Below are 22120 nucleotides of genomic sequence, written 5' to 3'. Positions count from 1 at the left end.
GAAACTCATCTTCTTAGTGATAGAAGGCTGCAACAGCAATGATTATTTAGCCTGGAAAGGGAAGGCTTTATTAAGATATTTAAAATTACAACATAAGTGTTCCTTTTGATTAAGATAATCTATCTACATTGGTCTTCTGCCATAGACACTGCCTTTCTCCAACCTTTCTGATCTCTTCTCTGGTATCTCCTATGGCCACTCCATGTACTACCCTCTCACTATCAGTTGGCAATGGCATCCTTCAGAATTCTGTCATACTCATTCACTATTTTTTCTTTGGTGACCTTCATCTGTTCTAAATTCAGATTTCCAAATCCATTTTGCTTGTCCTGATTTCAGCTTCCTGTCCTATTTCACATCTACTGTATCAAATTCACTCACCCCCAAGACCGAGCTGCTAATCTCTTTTATTAATCCCTCTCTGCTCTCCTATTCCTGACAATTATGCTATCCTCCATCTCAAGTGCAGGACCTTGGTGTCATCTTTGACCTCTCACTCTTTCCCCCTCACAGCCAGTGACTCTTGCTGTTTCATCTAATTCTACTGAAGCCCACCCCTCCCTCTGTTATACATATGCTAAAATGTACCATCTCATCCCATGATTACTGAGATATCCTCCTTACTCTGCTCCCACCTCCATTCTATCAAAAATGCTATTTGTCCCTCTCCTGCTACTTGAAATGTCACCTGTCTCCCTCTGATGGGGTTTACCGACCCCTCACTAAGACTAAAGAAGCAGTACTGGGATAAGAAGGCCCCGCCCTTCAGCAGTTGCAGAGCATACTCCAAATGGATGGCCTGCTTACAAGGAGAGGGATAGGCAAGGAGGGGAAAAGTGAAGGAGAGACTGGCTGCAGGCAAGTAGCCAGGCTGTAGCTTCTGGGACAGAGAGATCTATCTACAGGGGAAGAATCTGGACTCTGGGTAAGACACAACTGGGCAGCGAAGGCCTTGTCTCCCTTTTTCTTGCCTCTTCCCCGCTTCTCACTGACAAGGAGCAAGCGAACACTGGAAAATGAGCTGGGAACACCCCACAGACTATTTGAACTATTGAGACTGTGAGAGCAATCCTTTGCTGAGAGGGAAGCAAAGCGCCATGACCATGCTACAAACTGAAGCGAGAACAGGAGGAAAAAGAGGTAGCCCTGAGGAGGTTAGTTTTTTGTACCAGCCAGAGAGAACTGAGACTCTCCTCACTACTTGGGCTGGGACCTGGTGGAGTGGCAGGGCCTGGGGTCCCCAACCCTTCCCCCTCCACCTGGCCAGGGCAACCCAGGGAGCACCAGGGGATGGGAGAACTGTAACTCGACCACTAGGCTTTCATACTCCTTGGCAAGGCCATCCCAAGACTCAGACTGAGTCATGGGCCAGACCCCTAGGCCTGCTAGCCCCTAGTGAACCCTAGTACACTACCTTTCTAAGTTTTATACCATATCAAAAGTGCTTTATAAAGAGATTAGGGCTAGTAGATTAATTTTCTACCTACCTCCATCAATGAAAACTTCTCACAACATTAAAGTACCCTACACATTTTGCCCCTATCTTTGCCTCTTGTTTGTCATCTTGGTGAATCTTGAGCTCAGATACTTATTTTAGGCAGACTAAAATATGTAGATAGATGCCTTTGGGAACTATGGGCCTTACTCTTCCCCTTTTTCAGCTTCAATGACTGAAATGCTGTGCTCAAGTGCATTCATTCCAGGTGCCTCTAGTAAAATGCTTTCCAAACCAGGACCAATAGGTAAAGATCTGCTTATTCCTCTTTCATTGAGGAAAAAGTTTAAATCACAGCCTTGACAAGTCCTTTGTTTTAAATTTGTGATAAGCCACAGTTTCATTGCTGTAGTGTTAACCATGGCTACTCATTAAAGATTTCCAGCTGCTTTATGTAGGCGAGCATAGAGCAGAAATAGGATTAAGTAAACTGTAAGACATTTCAGACACAAAGTATATTTGTATAAATGTGTATCAATATAAAAAAAATCAACTAAAACTATTCTCATTTCATTACCAGAGTATAGATTTTTAAATAAATACAAATGCAGTGTACAATTAATGTACCTTGAAGTTGTTCTCTTCACCTTACTGCCAGAGTGTGGTCTGTTCTGAGCTGTAGACATGGAACCAGATTTTTTGTTTGGTTGCTAGGGGGAAAAAGCTATCATAATAAATATGATCCTGACCACTGAGTCCATGACACTTTTTCTAGCACAACTATTTCTCCATTTTCCTGTAGTCAAATTATGACAGTCAAAAGGAATATTTTTAATAGTCTGATTTTCAAAGCCTGAGACACCCAAGAAACAAACTTTTTTTGCCTAATTTGCAAATGTTTTTACTGCTACTGCATGTGCAGACATTATTTGCATGTACAAGTGACTAAACATCTATTTATTTGCACACTCAAAACTGACTTGTATGTGCAGTCATGAGTATGCACAAATAAGGAGCACAACTGTTATTGAGCCATTAATGTACAAACACTTCTAATGTACTACAACGAAATAAGCAAGATTATTCCACCTAGACAGCAAGCTGAATCCATCATACACTTGGCTCATGAGTACAATCTCAGGTTAACAGACATTGCTGTTCACAGCGTTTGACACCCCTTCTAAGTCACCAATGGAATTAGCATATTTTTAGTCTTGCTATATCTTCCTTCTGCAGTAAAGTTACTGAGTAACTTTCTGAGCTTACTCCCAAATTAAGATTCTCCAAGAATCAGCTTTCTTTGCTATGGTCTTTCTTAAAGGAAACACTGTGGAAACTTTAGCTGAATCCCTAAAGGATGCAATGTAGCTAAAGCTTAAAGAGGCTAGTGAGTCTTTGCATTTGTTCCTGGCCTTGTTTATCCATTATTTTCTTCTCATAATATCCAGTTATTTTGCTCGTTAACTTCTTTAAGAGGACTTTAATTGAAAAATAATAGTATTGCCATTAACATTACACAGGCGAGAAGAAATACACAGAAATTTTGTCTAAGAAAAAGGCAGCATTATAAAATTTTACAGTCACCTTTAATCTAAGGATCTCAAAATGTTATACATACTGAAATAATCGCTCCATTTTACATAGTTTCTGGGCAATATTTTACTCCTAAAAGGTTGTCTACACTTGAAATGCTACAGCAGCACAGCTGCGTCACTATAGCACTTCAGTGTAGACACTAACTATGCTGACAGGAGGGGTTCTCCTGTCAACATAGGTAATCCCCCTCCCAGAGAGGCAGTAACTATGTTGAGCTAGCACTATCTGCACTGGAGGCCAGGTCAGGTGAACTATGCCGCTCTGGGGGTGTGGATTTTTCACATCCGAATGGCATAGGTAAGCTGACAATGTTCTAGCGTACACCAGGCCTAAGTGACTAGTGTAAGGTCACCTAGCAAGTCAGTAGCACAGCAATTTGTAAAAACAGAACCCAGGAGTTCTATCTCCCAGAATTATGCTTTAAACACTCCATAGATTTTCGCCACTCAGTACAGTTTCTAGAATGGTAGACATATCTATCTGGTAATTCCATTAAAGAGCAAAGTTTGCAGATTTCAGTACCTTAATATGTGAAAGTGTAAGGATTGGCAGTTCAGGAGAAAGCACATCTCTGAAAAGAAAAATAAAACGAAAGTAAATTGTTTTGTAAAGTCATAATAAAACAAATACTTAAAGAAAAAATATTCCAAAATGAATTGTGCTTTTTATTCTGCTGGTTCTGACATTTTACATACAACAGTAAAAGTGACGGTAAAATTGGAGAAAATGTACCAACTGCTTTTTTTACTAAAATTATTTTTTTTTAATCCAATAAATCCAGTTGGTTTGGGAATTCAATGTCTTCAATGATAAAGAATAAAAGAAGTTCAAGACTAAGGGCTGATCAGTGAAAGAAAGTTTAAATCGTTTACCATGTGGTAGGCTGAGATGAGTCAAATTCCCAATGCATCTCTGTGGAAGCAAATTAAAAAAAAAACCCTGCAAATAACTTATGTGATTTCTTACCCATTTGTTAAGCCTCCTTCACTGCTGATCATAAAGGGATAGAACTGTAGTCCTGACTGAGCCCACACACAGGGACATAAGTTTTATTTCCCCATATATCTCACTTACACAGGATGCTCTTGGTATGGTACATCTATTTAAAGGTCATTGTTTGCACAAATAACAAAAAATGTGGTGATGCTATTCTCAGCCTCTACTCAAGAGGTCTGTTAGTAAACAACACTACTAACTAAACAGGGAAGGAGGGAGTGCTATGTGGGGATTGGTGATGGTCATGTGACTTGTGGTGTTCGATGTGACTTTCCAAGACCATATTTTAAAAGTCTGTGGCTCAGTGGGCTAGGTAGGGAGTGGAAGTATCACCTACAGTTGGTCTTTCTACGGTAATAAGCTTGATAAGACAGTCAGGAAAGCTGGTTGAACAGAACTGTGAAAAAGTCTAGGAGGTGTCTAGGGCCAGGACATCAAAAGACCCTGAGGATGGTACAATCAGAAGAAAATAACCTGGACAAAATAGTATGGCTGGAAGTTGACACTTTCACTTAGCGAACTGGGATTTCAGCAAAGGTGGGGAAAAGCCCCTATCTCCTTCTATAGCCCTCTACCAACAGGGCAAAAGGATTGCTGATCCTAGTAGGGGTCTAGAAAAGGAAGTGCTGTCCATCTTGAGTAAAGACATTGTGTGGCCCTGTGAAGGTGGACCCTGAGCAACCATGGGAAGAACTGTGTGTTCTGAGGAAGGCCAGAAGATGATTTTGTGTCCATTAGACTTGTTTTGGCCCCTCCAGATGTGGTGGAGGACTAACATGACTTAGCCAAAGGGCTAAATCATATCAGGGATCCAACACTGCTGAGTCAGAGGACCACCAAAGGAAGAAAGTGGATGAACTCAGAGTAGGAACGCTGATGCAGATATCCCCCTTGGCTTCCACCTGGGTAAAATGATCAGATATGAATGGCCATCCACACTGTTTTGCCCTTGCTACTTCCTTCTGGTAATACCCCTTCCTTGACTCCTTCTCTGCCCTGTCCCTAAATCTCTTACAGGGCTCTTCCTATCTCTATTCCACCAGCCTCTGACTGTTTTTTCAGCTCTCTTGCCTTCTGCTGTGACAAGTCCAACCCTAGACCATTCTTCCACTCCCCATCTTTCCAGCGAACCACAGGCTTATTCCTTTATAGTCTTGGCTGGTTGCCTGACTCCCTCAGTCATACAACTCCAAACAATCCCTCCTGCAGACATTTCCAGTGTTCCTGGTCTTAAATGGCCAACCCTAAATTATGGTTGGAGACACAGCACCTGCTCTTAAAAATGCTCCCTGACTGTTACAGGCAGAAACAGAGAACCCCAAACTATTTGACCAAATATTGAGAGCTGAAAATTAGGTTACAAATTAAAGAGGTTAAAAAAAGGAGAGTGTGCTGGCCGTAAAATGCTTTTTTTTTAAATTGTTTTCAGACACATCTGCCACCTATTACTTGGTATTAAAAACTAGAGAAATTTTCTTCCCTCTGCATCTTTTTACTCCTTTTATTCCACTCTAAACCAGCTGTAACACCTGTACCTGTAAGGGCTGTCAAAGGTGTGCTACCAAATACCATTTTGGACTTAAGCATGTAACACATTTCTCCCCTGTGACTGACTAAGGGTGCTTGCCTTATGCTCGCTCCTGAAATTTCAACATGCATATGCCACTGATTCCAGGTGGTTTCTCCTAAGCCAAACTTTTCTAAAGTAGATACTCTGTTTAAGAGCACCAAGCTGTGGCTGATCAAGACACTTGTCACACTCAAAGACCACCCGTAGATGTTCAAAAAAAAAAAGGCAATATCCTGTAGGCTACTACTGAGAATATCTGTAACAAAACACCGTGTAAGTTTGGGGGTGCACATTGTTTGGTTTTTTTTTTTTTGCTTTAAATAGATGACTGTTGCAGATAAATGGTCCTTGTTGAGATGCATCTATTCTCTTCACAAAAACCATTTATCTTCTACCTGAAGCAGTATCAAACAGAGGGTCATGTCTCATGCTGTACTACTTATCAGTAAAAAAATAGTGCAATTGAACAAATAGTAATCAGAGCTGTAGGAACACAGCAGGATTCTGTAAGCAAAACATTGGTGTCCAATTTACACATTTTAGAAGGAAATAAGACCTTTATTTTGTCCCCCAAGAAAAGAGAACTTTTCTTATATACAATCTGTCTGCTGTTTATGAAACCCTTCTGTTATACCCCGTTTACGCTATAGGATTTGGTATGCCAGCGAGATCAATGTCAACTACAGTAAACTGCAATTTTTAGCAGGATCCTAAACTTTGAGCACTCTGTCTCAGAATCCAATACTTTTATTCTTGTGGCACAGGAATGTGCTATTACAGGAGTGGGCAAACTACAGCCCGCGGGCCAGATCCAGCCCGTGAGCTGTTTTAAGTCGGTCTGCAAGCTGCACCATGCGGTTCAGCCCTGCTCCGGCCAGGGCACTGGGTCGGGAGCCACACCATATGGCTCGGCTCTGCACCAGCACTCTGGCCGGGGCACTGGGTCCGGGGCCGGACCACACGGCTCGGCCCTGCACCAGTGCTCCAGCCGGGGCGCTGGGTCGGGGGCCGGACCACGCAGCTCGGCCCCGCTCCGGCCAGGGCGCTGGGTCGGGAGCCAGACCACACGGCTCGGCCCCGCTCCAGCCAGGGCGTTGGGTCAGGGGCCGGACCACGCGGCTCAGCCCCACTACGGCTGGCGCTCCAGCCAGGGCGCTGGGTTGGGGACTGGACCACGCAGCTCAGCCCCGCTCCAGCCAGAGCGCTGGGGCGGGGACCACACCACGTGACTCTGCCCCCCTCCCAGCGCTCCAGCTGGGGCGCAGGATCAGGGGCCGCACCACGCGGCTCTCAGAAGCTGCGGCATGGCCCTGCTCCAGCTCCTATACAATCCAATGGGAGCTGCAGGGGCAATGTCTGCGGATGGGGCAGGGTACAGAGCCGCCTGGCCATGCCTCCGCATAGGAGCCGGAAAAGGAACATGCCATTGCTTCCAGGAGCCACTTGAGGTAAGCACTGCACGGAACCTGCACCCCCTGAGCCTCTCCCCATGCCCCAGCCCTGATCCCCCTCCTTCTCTCCAAACCCCTCGATCCCAGCCCGGCACACCCTCCTGCACCCCAAACCTCTCAGCCCCACCCCAGAGCCTGCACTCCCAGCCAGAACCTGCACCCCTTCCTGCATCCCTGCCCCAGCCCTGATCCCCCCACCCTCCAAAACCCTCGCTCCCAGCCTTGAGCACCCTCCTACACCCCAAACTCCTCATTCCCAGGCCCACCCCAGAGCCCACATCCCCTCCCATACCCCAAACGCCAATTTTGTAAGCATTCATGGCCCATCATACAATTTCTGTTCCCCGATGTGGCCCTTGGACCCAAAAGTTTGCCCACCCCTGTGCTATTATATACCAACCCTTTTTATAGTGTCTTTCATTAGTAGAACTGAAAATAATTGTCAGAAAACAAAAACCTATACAGTTGTTATACCCATTTTATAGCTAGAGAAACAGACTCAGAAAGGTTAACGTGTGGCCAGAAAAGGACTATGAAGATATTTTGCACAACATATCTGCTCCTTGTGTTCAGAATTATATCTGCTTATTTTATTGACAAATCAACATCTTACTATTCTTAAATACAGGAGAAAAGCAGCTTTGGAAAAGGAAAATGGATTCTTTTCTGGGTTATGAGTCATCTGGTATAGTATAGACACACATTAAATGCAAATTTTGAAGAAAGTAAACACTAAGCTTAATATGTGTTATAATTGTTACTAATTATATCTTAAAGTAAAAACAAAAATCTACTTTACTTTTCACTACTTATGCTTCTTATTTTTTCCATTTATCTCCACATGGCCAATGAAAATCCACTAAATCAGTTTTACTGCCAGGTTCTTACTGCTGCAATATTTGCATTTCAGCCACTGGAGTAGATTGTTTACAAATGACTTTATCAATGTTTTAAACAAGTGAATAGTTCAACTGCAGGCTTATAAAAATGTGTTTTCATAATACTTAAATTTTACGCCAAAGTTAACTTTATATTTTGAGGTTTAGAAAACACCTTGGTTTGGACAAAGGTTCAGGTCAGTTCTCACCACCTCTACTTCCATTTGGTTACATCTAATCCAGACAGAAACAGGTCTCTATGCTCACCCTACTTTAACAATGGGAACTACACTCACATTCAAACCTCCCTATTCACAAACACAAGTGTTATCTGCACAATGCTCTAGATCAGGGGTCTCAAACACGCGGCCCGCGGGCCGCATGCGGCCCGCGGAGCTCTTCCCTGCGGCCCGCGGAGCTCCCCCACCAGGGCCGGCTCTAGAGTGGGGAGCCCAGAGCCTTTTAACTCCCAGCCGCGGCTGGGAATCGGAAGGCTCCGAGCTGCCCGCCGCGGCGGGGAGCCCAGAGCCTTTTAACTCCCAGCCGCGGCTGGGAATCGGAAGGCTCCGAGCTGCCCGCCGCGGCGGGGAGCCCAGAGCCTTTTAACTCCCAGCCGCGGCTGGGAATCGGAAGGCTCCGAGCGGCCCGCCGCGGGGGGGGGCCCAGAGCCTTTGAACTCCCAACCGCGGCTGGGAATCGGAAGGCTCCGAGCTGCCCGCCGCGGCGGGGAGCCCAGAGCCTTTTAACTCCCAGCCGCGGCTGGGAATCGGAAGGCTCCGAGCTGCCCGCCGCGGCGGGGAGCCCAGAGCCTTTTAACTCCCAGCCGCGGCTGGGAATCAGAAGGCTCCGAGCTGCCCGCGGCGGCGGGGAGCCCAGAGCCTTTTAACTCCCAGCCGCGGCTGGGAATCAGAAGGCTCCGAGCTGCCCGCCGCGGCGGGGAGCCCAGAGCCCTTTAACTCCCAGCCCCGGCAGGCTCCGAGCTGCCCGCCGCGGCGGGGAGCCCAGAGCCTTTTAACTCCCAGCCGCGGCTGGGAATCAGAAGGCTCCGAGCTGCCCGCCGCGGCGGGGAGCCCAGAGCCTTTTAACTCCCAGCCGCGGCTGGGAATCAGAAGGCTCCGAGCTGCCCCCCGCGGCGGGGAGCCCAGAGCCCTTTAACTCCCAGCCGCGGCTGGGAATCAGAAGGCTCCGAGCTGCCCGCAGCGGCTGGGAATCAGAGGGCTCCTGGCGCTTCCCGCCGCCAAGCCGCCAAACAGCTGTTGGTGGTGCTTAGCACTTTCCAGGAGGGAGGGGGGAGGAGCGGGGAGCCAGGCACTTAGGGGAGGAGGTGGAGAAGAGACAGGGCAGGGGCGGAGCCTCATGGAAGGGGTGGATTGGGGGTGGGGCCAGGGGCAGCAAGGGGGCGTGTCAGTGATGCGGCCCTCGGGCCAATGCACTCGTCCTCATGCGGCCCTCGGGGTCATTTGAGTTTGAGACCCCTGCTCTAGATACTGTTAATCCAAGGAACTGGAGAGTCCTTCCAAACATGTTTTCTGACTAAGATAGTTTTTTGTTTTGTTTTTGCAGTTGTGATCTAGCTATCTCAGGGGACTATTCATGCTGCTAGTATCAAATGATTACAGACTGTGGATCTCTTTTGCGGGTGGCAACAGACCTAGAGAACAGATAGTCTTCCTACCCAGTTTTCCTCCTGTTCGCATCCTATTGGCTAGCTACAATCACTGAGGGAAGGGTAGGATTCATGCCCTCCTCCACAGCTGCTGACAAAATACTCCATTACATATTGCTTACAGAAATATTAAAATGCAACATTTCTATTCTTGGGAAAACAAGAGCATCCCTTTCATCAGCATGTGAATTTGTTCCTAACACCTCTGTACTTAGGCATTCTGACCTAAAATTCAATTTGTTTCCTAAAGTGTTCAAATCTATTTAATTTTAAAGGCACTGTTCATTTCCCCATGTTTGCCTGCCACCCTATTTGTTTGTTTGTTTTTTAATCCTTAAGAAATGAAGACTGTGCAAGTCATTCGAGATGTGAAATTAAAGTGTTATGCCTGAAAAGGTTCACAAATAAGTACCTAGGCTGGTGGTCACATCAAAATAGCAGCTAATGTTTACAATTGCTTTCCTGCACATAAACATGAGGTGCGCGTGCATGAGTGAATCCTTTGTGTTCGCTAATCCTATTCAAAGCCTATAGTATGCCTAGCCATGCGCGCACACCCAGTCCCCACCCCTGTGCTCCTGGCCATGCCCTAAAGAGTGAAAGTGTAAACAAAAGCTGGTCCTTTAGAGTAAACACCATAGTTGCTTTGTTTCTCAATGTAAAATATTAATAATTTGGAGGAAAATAGACTACGCTATAAAATATTTCAGAATGGTCCTGAGGTAGATTTAAAGAAATGCACCTAGCCTCACTTTAGAGTCCCTTTAACTTAATAAAACATTTGCTTTAAAAAAGCCAGGATTTTTTTGCTTCGGTATCTTTTTTATTAAACTCCTCTGCCTATTATTTAATTGCTTTCCATCCTTAACCTGTTTTTTTTTTCTCCTGGATTCTGTATCTGTCAAAAGACTAAGAATGACCACCACCAGAAAAAAAAAAATACAGAAAAGAACACAGCCTCTCTCAAATGCCTAACTGGTGCTGTCTGCCTCCTTTTACCATTTGTTATCTCCATTTTTCAAATTATAATATGTACTCCTCTTGCCCCCCCCCCCCAAAAAGCCACACAGTGAAATAATTTGGTACAGAGAAATACACTATGAGTTAAAGACAACCCCTTTTGAAGGGCAATGGATGCTCATCCTAGAGTAATCAGTGTGTCCAACTACCTAGTTTTCATAACTTCCATCTTCTAATGGCTAGCAATGGCTTACATTTTTTTCACTGCAGTCTAGAGTTTTCTCTTTTTCAGCTAAAAGTTCATTGGACATACAAACAGTGGTTGCCTTAAAAGCTTTTCAATTACTTATGTAATTGACAGGTCAACTGTATTAGAGATTCCTGGACAGAGTTCCTCCTCTTTCCCCAACCCCTTTTTAGGCTATGTCTAGACTACATACCACTGGCAGCAGCATGTAGAGTACATGTAGCTATGAAAAGCAGACTGCATCCACGCTGCAGTCACTGAAGCGGGCAAATGGCTCCAGCAACAGGGAGCTAATGGAGTCTTTTCTCAATGCCTCCCCAGTGCCAGAACTTTTCCTTGCTGGGGAAATTTTCTGTAGCCGGGAAAGGCTACAGCAGCAGGGAGGCAGCGGGACACTATGCTGCTAAAAATAGCAGTGCATGGCTTAGGCAAGTAGAGAACACAGAGGTACGTACTCACACAAATACCCACAAACTTCAGTTGTAGCTTTTCTCTACTTACCTAAGCCATACCTCACACACGCAACCAACGTAGCTATGTCAACACAACTCTTAGCATAGACCCAGTTATGCTGGAAAAAAAGAACTCTTTTTTCTAGTATAAGCTGCTACCTCTATTCCAGCAAACCCCTTTGGGTATAACAAGGCCTAAGTGCCTCCCTTATTCACTTCTCTGATTTAGAGCTATATGGTCATCAGTAGCAATCAAATCAAAATCTCTGGAAAACTAATTTCCCAATCAGAGCTCAACATTTGAAGCAGTTTGACACTGCATTTTCACTATCCTTTCAAGATCAGCAGCGACATAAACTTGAAATCTTATCAGTTTAGGGGGGTGGATTGATAGACCATCTTCAATACCTCTTCAATCCTGCCACTATTTCTAGTGACACTCCTATGTAACTTACAGGTTCACATCTGACTAAATAAACAGCATAGTTAATTGTAACCTCTGGAGTTAGCTGGTGTACATATACGGAGCCCAACCATATGCTGTAGTAGAACATAATGCCTGCTCTTATAATGTAATGACACACATTCCACAGAGTGCCAGTTGGATGTCTCTCTGTTTAGGTCTCTGGAGTAAGCATTTCCAGTCCTAGAGGCTTCTAGACCAGGGGTCTCAAACACGAAGCGGTGTGCCCCGCCAAGCTCCCCGTGCCCCCTCCCGCTCCTCTGCCTACCCACGGGATTGCCCTCTGTGGCTTGCGAGCCCCGCGCCGCTGTCTGAAGCAGCTGGCAGCATGGCCCTTCGGTCCGGGGGGTAGAGGGAAGGAGGCAGAGGGCTCTTGCATTGCCTCCTTCCAGGCACCACCCCCCACAGCTCCCATTGGTCGGGAACAGGGAACCACGGCCAATGGGAACTTTGTGGGAGATACCTAGAGGCGCGGCAAGAGCAGCGCACGCACAGAACCCTGAGCCCCTCCCCCTCGGGCTGCAGGGACATGGTTCCAGCTGCTTCCTGGAATCGAGCAGCGCGGGGCAGGGGGCCAGGACGGGCAGGCAGGCAGGCAGCCTGCCCTGGCCCCAGTGCGCGCCGCTGCCACCCCGGAGTCGCTCTAGGTAAGCGGCACCGGGATGGAGCCTGCACCCCAACTCCCTGCCCTGAGCCCCCTGCCACATCCCACCCCTCCTGCACCCCAACCCCCTGCCCTGAGCCCCCTGCCACATCCCACCCCTCCTGCACCCCAACCCCCTGCCCTGAGCCCCCTGCCACATCCCACACACCACCTGCACTCCCTGCCTTGAGCCACCTGCCACACCCCTCACCTTCTTGCACCCCACCCACCAATGCCCTGCCCTGAGCCCCCTGCCACACCCTGCACACCACCTGCACCCCCTGGGGGCAGTGCTGGGCTGGGGACTTCGAGGAAGGGGTTGGATTGGGGCAGGGAAGGGGTGGAAAGATGTGGGGCAGGGGCGGGGCCTAATGGAAGGGGGGAGTGGGGGCAGGGCCAGAGGCAGTGGGGGGGGTGTCAGTGATGCGGCCCTCAGTTCAATGCACTAGTCCTCACGTGGCCCTCGTGGTCATTTGAGACCCCTATTCTAGACCATGTCTTTGTTGATGGAATTGGCTGAGAACAGGCTAAATCTTTAGTTATGAGTTTCTTTGGTATGTGTTAACTCGAGTTATGTTCTTATACATATCAATCACCACAGTGCCCCAGCAGTTTAGCTATAACACTTTCAATGGCATTAAGTTGTTCCTTTAGCACCCAAAGAAGAGCATTATATTGCTCAATTATCAGTGTGCTGTCTGTCACTGAAAGTAGCTCTCCTACCCCCATACTTCTAAGCTCCAGAGAGTCAGTGGGGGAGTGTGTGAAAAAGCAAAGGAGTGAGAGGGAGCTGCCTTGCAGACTAGAAGCCTAGAGCAGGCTTGCTAAATGAGCCAACCAGAGAGGACTGGTACAGGGAAGGAAGCAGGAGATGAAGCAATTTCAAGGAGAGGGAATGGGATGGACTCTGACAAGCCACAATGGAGTTAGCTTGGGCAGGGCAACTGTAAACTGATGAGAGACTGAAGAAACACTTTTCCCTCCCCCAGGCTCTGACAAAAGAGCCATGCCCTGAGACAGATTTTTGGGACTGAGAATTTCCTTTTTTAAGTTTAAGGACCCTTCCCCACAAAGTGAGCCTGAACAGGCTGTGCGTTAGTGATACAAGCTTTCATAAAGCTTCTTGGACTCTCTTTTTTGAAGGAAACCGCCTCCCCAGATCCTTCCAGGAGGGTAGGTGGTGAGGTCAGGCAGGGAGAAGACACATCACACCTTCCTCACCCTCCTACAGAGGGTATCCTAAAATTCTTTCTAAATCTGGCATTCTGCATAATGAAACGGCTATTGCTATTTCACCTTATCAGGCATGGCTTATGTTTGGTCCCTCTTCATCCTCATGGTGATGAAGCACTGCATCCCTACTTTGCTCTAGATTGAGCCATCTTTTTGTTCAAATAAAGAACAAAGCAGATGTCCTTTAGAGGCCAGCAATACCGCTACTTAATAAGCCAGAGGGATAGCTGCTGAGCAACCTGACAAAATTACTCTCTGAAGCTTAGTGTTCAAAGACTATGTGCAATATAGGAACCTGACCCTGCAAACTCTTATTTACATCAGTGCTCCTTATTTCTACAAGCAGGCCCATGGAAGTCAAGTGAATTACTCGTACAAGTCAGGGTTTGCAGAATCAAATCCAAACACTCCATACCCATTACAGACAGCCAATTATATTTTGGAATTTCAAAGCATTTACCTCAGTTGCTTGTTGTCATCTTCACACAATTTAACCTGTGTTGAAACTGGTATTGATAGTATCTCTTGTTGATCTCTCTTTAATAAGGAAAGAAAGTTTTCCATTACAGGAAAATACTGTTGGTACCATACAACCAATAATTAGCAAGCATCACAAAAATCAAAAGTACTGTAGCTTTCCACATCTGAGAGACAGAAACAGAGAGGGTGGTAAGTAGGGGGGAGGGATAGCTCACTGTTTTGAGAATTGGCCTGCTAAACCTGGGGTTGTAAGTTCAATCCTTGAGGGGGCCACTTAGGGATCTGGGACAAAATCAGTACTTGGTCCTGCTAGTGAAGGCAGGGGGCTGGACTCAATGAACTTTCAGGGTCCTTTCCAGTTCTATGAGATAGGTATATCTCCCTATATTGTATTAAAACTTCTCTCTCTCAAATCCAGAGAGGAAAGGTTAAGCCTAAAATATCACCGACAGCCTCAAGTTTTCTTCTACTCCAAAGCAAGTATTTAGCTTTTGCTCATGTGAAGTCTTTCTACCTATATTAAAATAACCTAGGAAAACTGTAGGTGTACCCTTGCATCCTATGCACATGTTGTAGAACATACAATAATGCACAGGAGATGAACACACTTCCTATTTTCCAGATTATGCAAAAGAAATAACCAGTCTTTCTAATTTAAAATATTTACATTCTCTCAATTCTATCCAAATAAATAAAACACTGACACATTTTTTTAAGACATCAGTTTAGCCAGAGACATTCAGAACTTGTAAATCATTTTTCTTTGATGTTTCTAGAGTGTTGGCTGGAATACTGAGTCCATGAAAAACATCCAATATCTGCTTCTTTCAAACAAACACTGGGTTCTTCCACACACCCACCCCCAATATGCCAGTACTATCATGGGGTATTTTCATCCCTTACTTATTTTTATTCTTGCTTTAAGTGTCCTAACTACTGGGGAAAATGTTACCTGCAAGTTTGCACATCTATGGAATTGTTGGGTTTTTCTTTTAAGCAATATGCATAAGGGGAGATTGAACTATATACAGAAAACTTAATAGTCAAAAGTAGTGTTAAGATTACTGAGGCAACACAGCTTCCCTTCCACCAAGGAGGTTTCTGTGGACACTTGCACATCTGATATTTAGCACTTAGAAAATGTATGTATCAAAGAGCATGTGGCTAATTTTACAGATTTCTTTGTAGGACATGAGATTTTGGGGACCATGATGCTACTTTGATCTCGGTGGGTGGACTTCAATTTTTGAAGGGGGGGAAGGAATGGACTTGAAAGCTTTTTTGAAGGTGATGGATTTGAAGGCTTTCTTGCCCCCAAACTACTAGATGATTCAGGGACTAAGTTTTCCTTAACTTTTTGGTTCTTCAGATCCCTCCTGCCACAACTCCTCCTTTGGGAGAGATGGCTTCCCACAAAAAGGAGGCAAGCTATCACTTGAGCCCTGCAGAACTGTTTGCCTTTGGACCAACGGCTACATATGTTCTTAGGATCATTTTGCCTTAAAACATGGAAAACTGACCAATTGATAGCACTTCTAACTCTGATTCTTCTGCCGGATGTGATGGCCACTAAATGCCACCTTTATAGATATAGAAAGGTATGTAATGGTTTAAAAGGATGCTTACTCACACTTCCAGGATTGGATTTATGTCCCAAGGGGGAACCTGAGCACCAGAGGAGACCTTCTAATTTCTGCTGCTCCAAGGAGTCTTTTGATGTCCATATTCTTTCAGATAATCTTTTCCTGGGTCTTAAATCTAGCTATCTTAGAGAAACTCTACAATGTGGGCTATTGTAGTCAGCTTTGGGCTGGTTGAGCTTTACCCACACGGTTTTTGATCTTATGCCACATAAGGAAATACAGCCAGTTGGCAGATTTCTTTTTTGAAGAAAGAAAAGCAGATAGCACTCTGAATGCCTCTTTCGGCTGCTTCTTTTCAGAAACCAGATAGCTAGGCTCAGTTTGTCAGTGTCTAGGTGAGCCACTGGAATAGGTGATACCTAGTGGGTATGAAGATTGGTGATTCTAATAATTGTGCAGTGGCTTCAAGAACTATGGACTTCTGCATATGACTTTAGCTTTTTCTCTTTCTGATATGGATTGCAATACGGCAAGTAACTAAGGGAATACGCCTACTTGCTGTCTAAGTTATTGCTTGAACAAGCCTGATTTGTTTCTTAAGGTTGAGATTTTATGGTTCTCTTTTGATGCAACCAAGAATATTGTCTGTTGCCAGTCTTCAGTCTGCCTGGTCCAGATCCTGGTGACTGCCTTAGTAAAGGAATACTTTTTGCTTTAAACAAGTTTCTTTGTTATTAACAACCACTATTACTAATTATGCTGTTTACTTTTTGGATAATGCAAATCAATCAAGTCAGTTTCACTTATTTATAATTAATTTCACTGTAAGGTATCACTGCTGCAATGGCTAATGTTTATTTAAGATGTGGATTTCCCCCTCCCAAAGAACAGTGTGGCTATGCTTCTGTTGGTTTGGGGTAGGGCTGTCAAGCGATTAAAAAGATAATCGCACGATTAATCGCACTGTTAAAATAATAATAGAATACCATTTATTTAAATATTTTTGGATGTTTTCTACATTTTCAAATATATTGATTTACATTACAACACAGAATACAAAGTGTACAGTGCTTACTTTATATTTATTTTGATTACAAGTATTTACACTGTAAAAAAACAGAAGAAATAGTATTTTTCAATTCACCTAATACAAGTACTGTAGTGTAATCTCTTTATCATAAAAGTTGAATTTACAAATGTAGAATGTACAAAAATAACTACATTCAAAAACAAAATGTAAAATTTTAGAGCCTACAAGTCCACTCAGTCCTACTTCTTGTTCAGCCACTCTCTCAGACAAACAAGTTTGTTTACATTTGCAGGAAATAATGCGGCACAGTTGTAGCCGGCATCGCAAGATATTTACGTGCCAGATGCACAAAAGATTCATATGTCCCTTCATGCTTCAACCACCATTCCAGGGGACATGCATCCATGCTGATGACAGGTTCTGCTCAATAACAATCCAAAGCAGTGCGGAAAGACGCATGTTCATTTTCATTATCTGAATCATATGCTACCAGCAGAAAGTTGATTTTCTTTTTTGGTGGTTCGGGTTCTGTAGTTTCCACATCAGAGTGTTGCTCTTTTAAGACTTCTGAAAGCATGCTCCACACCTCATTCCTCTCAGATTTTGGAAGGCACTTCACATTCTTAAACCTTGGGTTGAGTGCTATAGCTTTCTTTAGAAATCTCACATTAGTACCATCTTTGCGTTCTGTCAGATCTGCAGTGAAAGTGTTCTTAAAATGAACAACATGTGCTGGGTCATCATCCGAGACTGCTATAACATGAAATATATGCCAGAATGCAGGCAAAACAAAACTGGGGACATTGAATTCCTGGGGGGAGAATTGTGTCACAAATTTAATAAATACTTCTTTTTTTTTTTTTTTTTTTTTTAAATAAGCATCGTCAGCATGGAAGAATGTCCTCTGGAATGGTGTCCGAAGCATGATAGGGCATACAAATGTTTAGCATATCTGGCATGTAAATAGCTTGCAATGCTGTCTACAAAAGTTCCATGCAAATGCCTGTTCTCACTTTCTGGTGACACTGTATATAAGAGGGCAGCATTATCTCCTGTAGTAAATGTAAACAAACTTGTTTGTCTTACCAGTTGGCTGAACAAGAAATAGGACTGAGTGGACTTGTAGGCTCTGAAGTTTTACATTGTTTTGTTTTTGAGTGCAGTTATGTAACAAAAAGTAAGTTGCACTTTTGGGACAAAGTTTGCACTCCAGTATTTGTATGAGGTGAATTGAAAAATATTTCTTTCGTTTATCATTTTTACAGTGCAAATATTTAATAAAAAATATACACTTTTATTGCAATTACAACACAGAATATAATATATGAAAATGTAGAAAAACATCAAAAATATTTAATAAATTTCAATTGGTATTCTATTGTTTACAGTGCGATTAAAACTGCGATTAATCGCAATTAATTTTTTTAATCGCAAATAATTTTTTGAGTTAATCACGTGAGTTAACTGCGATTAATCGACAACCCTAGTTTGGGGTGGTTTTTGTTTCTTTGTTTTTTGTTTTAAAAAAAGTAAATTTGGGCCAAATTCAAGTATCCCTTTAATTTTGCTTTGCTGTAGCTTGGGAACATTTTAAACAACCACAAAGGCACTCCAGCTCCTGCAGACTCAGAAGCTAGCACTGCAAAAGTTCATATTCAACTTGTATTAAGAAGGATTTTTTTAAATAAAAAAGCTCAAGTTCTGCAGAAATACATGACTTATGTCCAACTTGCCCATGAAAGCTTCCTACCTCCCATAGCCAGAGAATTTTTTCAAGAATTGGCACTTTGTTCATGTGAGCTACATTTGCATTATGTAATATAGCCTAAATTTACTCACTATTACTTCTTCGGCCTGACGCACCAACTCTGCTGTTTTTGCTTCTAATTCTGCGTTCAGTCGCCTGAGACAATAAGATAGCTTTGTTATTAAGTTTACCTGAAGAGTTTAAAGGAAATAAATTTTAAATGGAATCTCTGCAGTCTGGCAGTACACAAGCATTGAATAAGCACTCACGTCTACAAAGCAGAATGAAATACTTATAGGTTCCTTTATCATGGGAAGTAGTAACATCTTACCTATTTCTGTATTAACAGACTGATGTCATATATGCAGTCTGCCTTTTAGATACATATATATTTTAATTCCCTAAACCCCACCCAGAGTACTACTTTCCTACAATAAAATTAAAATAGCTGATTATTTTTTAAGTTCAACTTATTTCACTTTTACACATCTAAAGGAAAAAAAGCTTTTGCAGTGCTTTTATTCCAGTCAGTTGAACTTTTCTGCATTAGAAAATGTAATGCTCTGTTGGGCAGAAGTTAAACGGATTATCTTAAATTGTCCTCCTCTCCTTAAAAAAACAAACAAAAAAAATCCAAACACAATGCAAAATTTCTATTCCATTGTGCTGCTAGATTTTCCTTTTAGAATAAGACTCATAATTACATTAATTGTTGCAGCAGAGTGAAAAAGCTATTCAAGTTGCAACCCAAGGCCAGAAGATAAAACACAATCATGTATTAGAACAAGTTTGTACAATCAAAATGTGTGGAGAAGATACATCTCTGCTTTTTCAGACACCACTTTTTATTATATGTTATGTCACTCAACACTTATAAACATTTTTAATTAAAATCTACATAGGTAGAGCTGACAGCAATCATGGGAAATGATGCTGGCACTCTGTGGAAAGAGTATTATGTGATTTTATAACTGAAGACTGAATCGTTAGGCATATGCACCAGGGGGAGAAAGGGTGAATTAAGGTTTCATGGGCAACCTTAGTTCCAACATTTCCTAACTTTTGAGTGCTTAACTTTCGCAACCTTAACATTATTTTAATGTAAGGAGGGTTTTTTTTATGTAATATAAAGTTGTCTTAGCAGATGTATCATCACATATCCCTAACAGATAATAGGGAGAGAGAGGGCAGATACCTAGAAGGGGAGTTAATTGAAAGAGGGTGGTTTCTACCCTTCAGCTAGAAATGTCTTAACTTTTTTAATCTAACAACAATTTTTCACTTTTTAAATCAAAGTTTTGAGCACTTTAAAGCAACTTTCATATTCTAAAGTCATCGCATCTTTTTACCAAAGGAGAGTTCAAGGTGCAGCTTTAAAAAAAAAAAAAAAAGGAAATCAAACTCCTAACTAACCTACCTACACTGAGGCCTAGTACAGTGAAAATGTTTAAGCTGTAGCCTTTTGTGTAAGGTGCCAATAGGGAGGGGGGAGGTGTCAGAGAACTAGTTAGCAAGAACTGTCATTTCTGCCATGACCAATTATCCTAATGAAAAGGGTACTCTTAATACTTCTGGCCATAACTGTTTGGTAAGGACAGTTGGGCCTGTGGATTTGGGTAGCTCTGAATTGAATGTGGGTCTGTTAAGAGCCAGAGAGGCCATCCAACAAAGAACGGTGCTGGGGTCCCCCTAAAAACCCAGCACCCATCCTGAAAGTGCTGGAGCATTTGCCTTGTCCAATTTGATCAATCCATTTTGAACACAGTATTTTACTGGTATCAAAATAGGGTCAAGGGAGCACCTCTCCTCCTTGCCTCACAGTTCTCTCCTTACTTGTACTCCTCCTCCTTAGCCAGGAAGTCTCCATGTATCAAAGTCTTCTTTGGCGTGGCAGGATGGGGCAGGATCCTGTGGGATTTCCACACCTGTGGAGAGCAGGCCAGGTGAGGCATCCCTTCTTAGCACACTGGATCACACCTCACCCCCTGCTTAGAGGGGGCGTTCAGCTCAGGGCACTGTGCCAGGTAACAACCCTCCTGGATACTCTCCCCACCCCTGTCTGACCCCTAATCTGCCCAGACCCACCCCCCAAAACCCCAATCGACTCCCCAGACATCCCTGGGTCTGAACTCCTAGGCACCCAGACACCCCTCCCCAACCCTGATCGACCTCCCCTCCCCCAGGTCTGGCCCCCAACTACCCCAGACACTCCCACACACTCTGATCGCCTCCCCCGGGTGTGATCCCCTAGGCCGCCTAGACACCCCCCTCCCCAACGCGGGCCTGAACCCTTAATCCGATCAACTACCCCGCCTCCTCTTCATCTGGGCACCTCCGGTGAGACCCCCACCCAGTAACCGCATTCCCCCAGCCGGTCCGGGATGTGCCCCACCACAGCCTCGCCTCCCCACCCCCGGGATCGGGACCAGCCTGAGGGGCCTCCCCTAGCAGCCAGCAGCCCATTTCCCTCACGCCTCACCCCAGCTGAACCGCAGCCCGCGCCTCGCCGGGCCCCGCCGCCGCAGCCCGCCGCCATTTTGTCCCTGCTGGGGGGCCGCTGAGTAGCGTCGCTCTCACTAGGCAACCGGACCCACCCCCGCGCGGGAAGGGGCGTTAAATCGTCGCGTGTCGGGGCCTGGCGAGAGGGGCTGGGCGGCCTGGCCGCTTTAAATCGCAGGAGGGCGGGTCTGTGGAGCCCATCCCCACCCCGCGGGGTTGGTTCCTGGCGCCTACCGGGGAAGGAGGGATTAATTCTTGGGTGTCCCCCCCCGTGATTGGTTCCGGGCTCTGCTCCTTAGGGGGGCAGTGGGGTGCCCCCCTTGTAACCTCACCCGTGAACCCACTGCCACCATCTCCGACATGGGCAGCCTGGCTGATTTTGTCTTTTCCCTTTCCCAGCTGCTTGGCGTGGAGGCCAGACTACAGTCTGGTGGCAGCTCTCACTGCCCCTCCTAGCAACCCCTCCTCAGGAGCACGGCCCCGCTGGGCTAGGTGCTGCATGGACACGAATAGCCCATGAGGCGATCCCTGTCCAGAATGCTTCCAGTCTGGTTGTCAGGATGTGACCAGCGTCCAAATGCAATGTGGGGGGGAGGGAATCAGGTGATAAAATGAACAGAATTTAGGGGGGAAAGTGATGGCTTGTCACTTGCCTCACTGCTGCCAGCTGGTAGTGATTTGGCAGGGACAGGTGTTAAGGACACTAGGATGAATTTAGAAATTTTGACAAGGAGTTTTTCCCATGTGTGAGGGGCGACATAGGAGAAAACGTGGAGGTGAACGAGGAAGAAGTGGAAGGCAGGAAATTAAGACTGTCATGTGTGGCAGAGCAAAGGCGCAGGGGTCAATGGTTTGAAATGTTAAGAATTGATGCGGCAAGGCTAAATGGTGAAGAACCTTAAAGACAAAGCTAAGGGGCTTGTGTCTGATGTTGTGAAGGAGAGGGAGTTAGCAAAGAGACTAATGGAGTAAAGACCCCTGGATGCGGCCATGAAGAGGTCACTCAAGACCTTAGTGCAGATTTGGTGCTGGATATGTGATTAGGAGGAACGAATTTTTTAATGAAAATCAGGGACATCTGTCTTGGGTAGTGCATGGTTTCAGTGGGAGTCATGGAAGTGCACGTAGGCCTACACTACAGACTTCTGCCACCATAGCTACATCAGTCACAGGGGTGAAGAAGTGTGATCC

The 22120-nt window shown here is 44.9% G+C and overlaps 1 protein-coding gene across 3 annotated transcripts in view; it reads right to left on the bottom strand.

Annotated features, from left to right (window-relative positions):
* The window catches only part of TEX9 (testis expressed 9), a 46590-nt gene extending 25118 nt beyond the window's left edge, over positions 1-21472 (bottom strand). The window contains exons 1-6 of one of the 3 annotated variants that reach the window (XM_044979081.1): positions 21262-21472; positions 20264-20355; positions 18523-18586; positions 14051-14127; positions 3554-3602; positions 2063-2145 (exon numbers count right to left, since the gene is read on the bottom strand). In XM_044979081.1, the coding sequence (XP_044835016.1) occupies positions 2063-2145; positions 3554-3602; positions 14051-14127; positions 18523-18586; positions 20264-20355; positions 21262-21291 (395 nt within the window). In that variant the 5' untranslated portion in view covers positions 21292-21472. Of the gene's footprint in view, positions 1-2062; positions 2146-3553; positions 3603-14050; positions 14128-18522; positions 18587-20263; positions 20356-20909; positions 21131-21261 lie in introns of those variants that run through there. The other 2 variants (XM_044979082.1, XM_044979080.1) reach the window with 2 other exon arrangements.
* Between the last annotated feature and the right edge of the window lie 648 nt (positions 21473-22120).

The sequence above is a fragment of the Mauremys mutica genome, chromosome 11, assembly GCF_020497125.1.
Source record: "Mauremys mutica isolate MM-2020 ecotype Southern chromosome 11, ASM2049712v1, whole genome shotgun sequence".
In the NCBI taxonomy this organism is placed as follows: domain Eukaryota; kingdom Metazoa; phylum Chordata; order Testudines; family Geoemydidae; genus Mauremys; species Mauremys mutica.
Note: the sequence above shows the minus strand (reverse complement) of the source record. Positions and strands in the feature narration are given on the sequence as shown.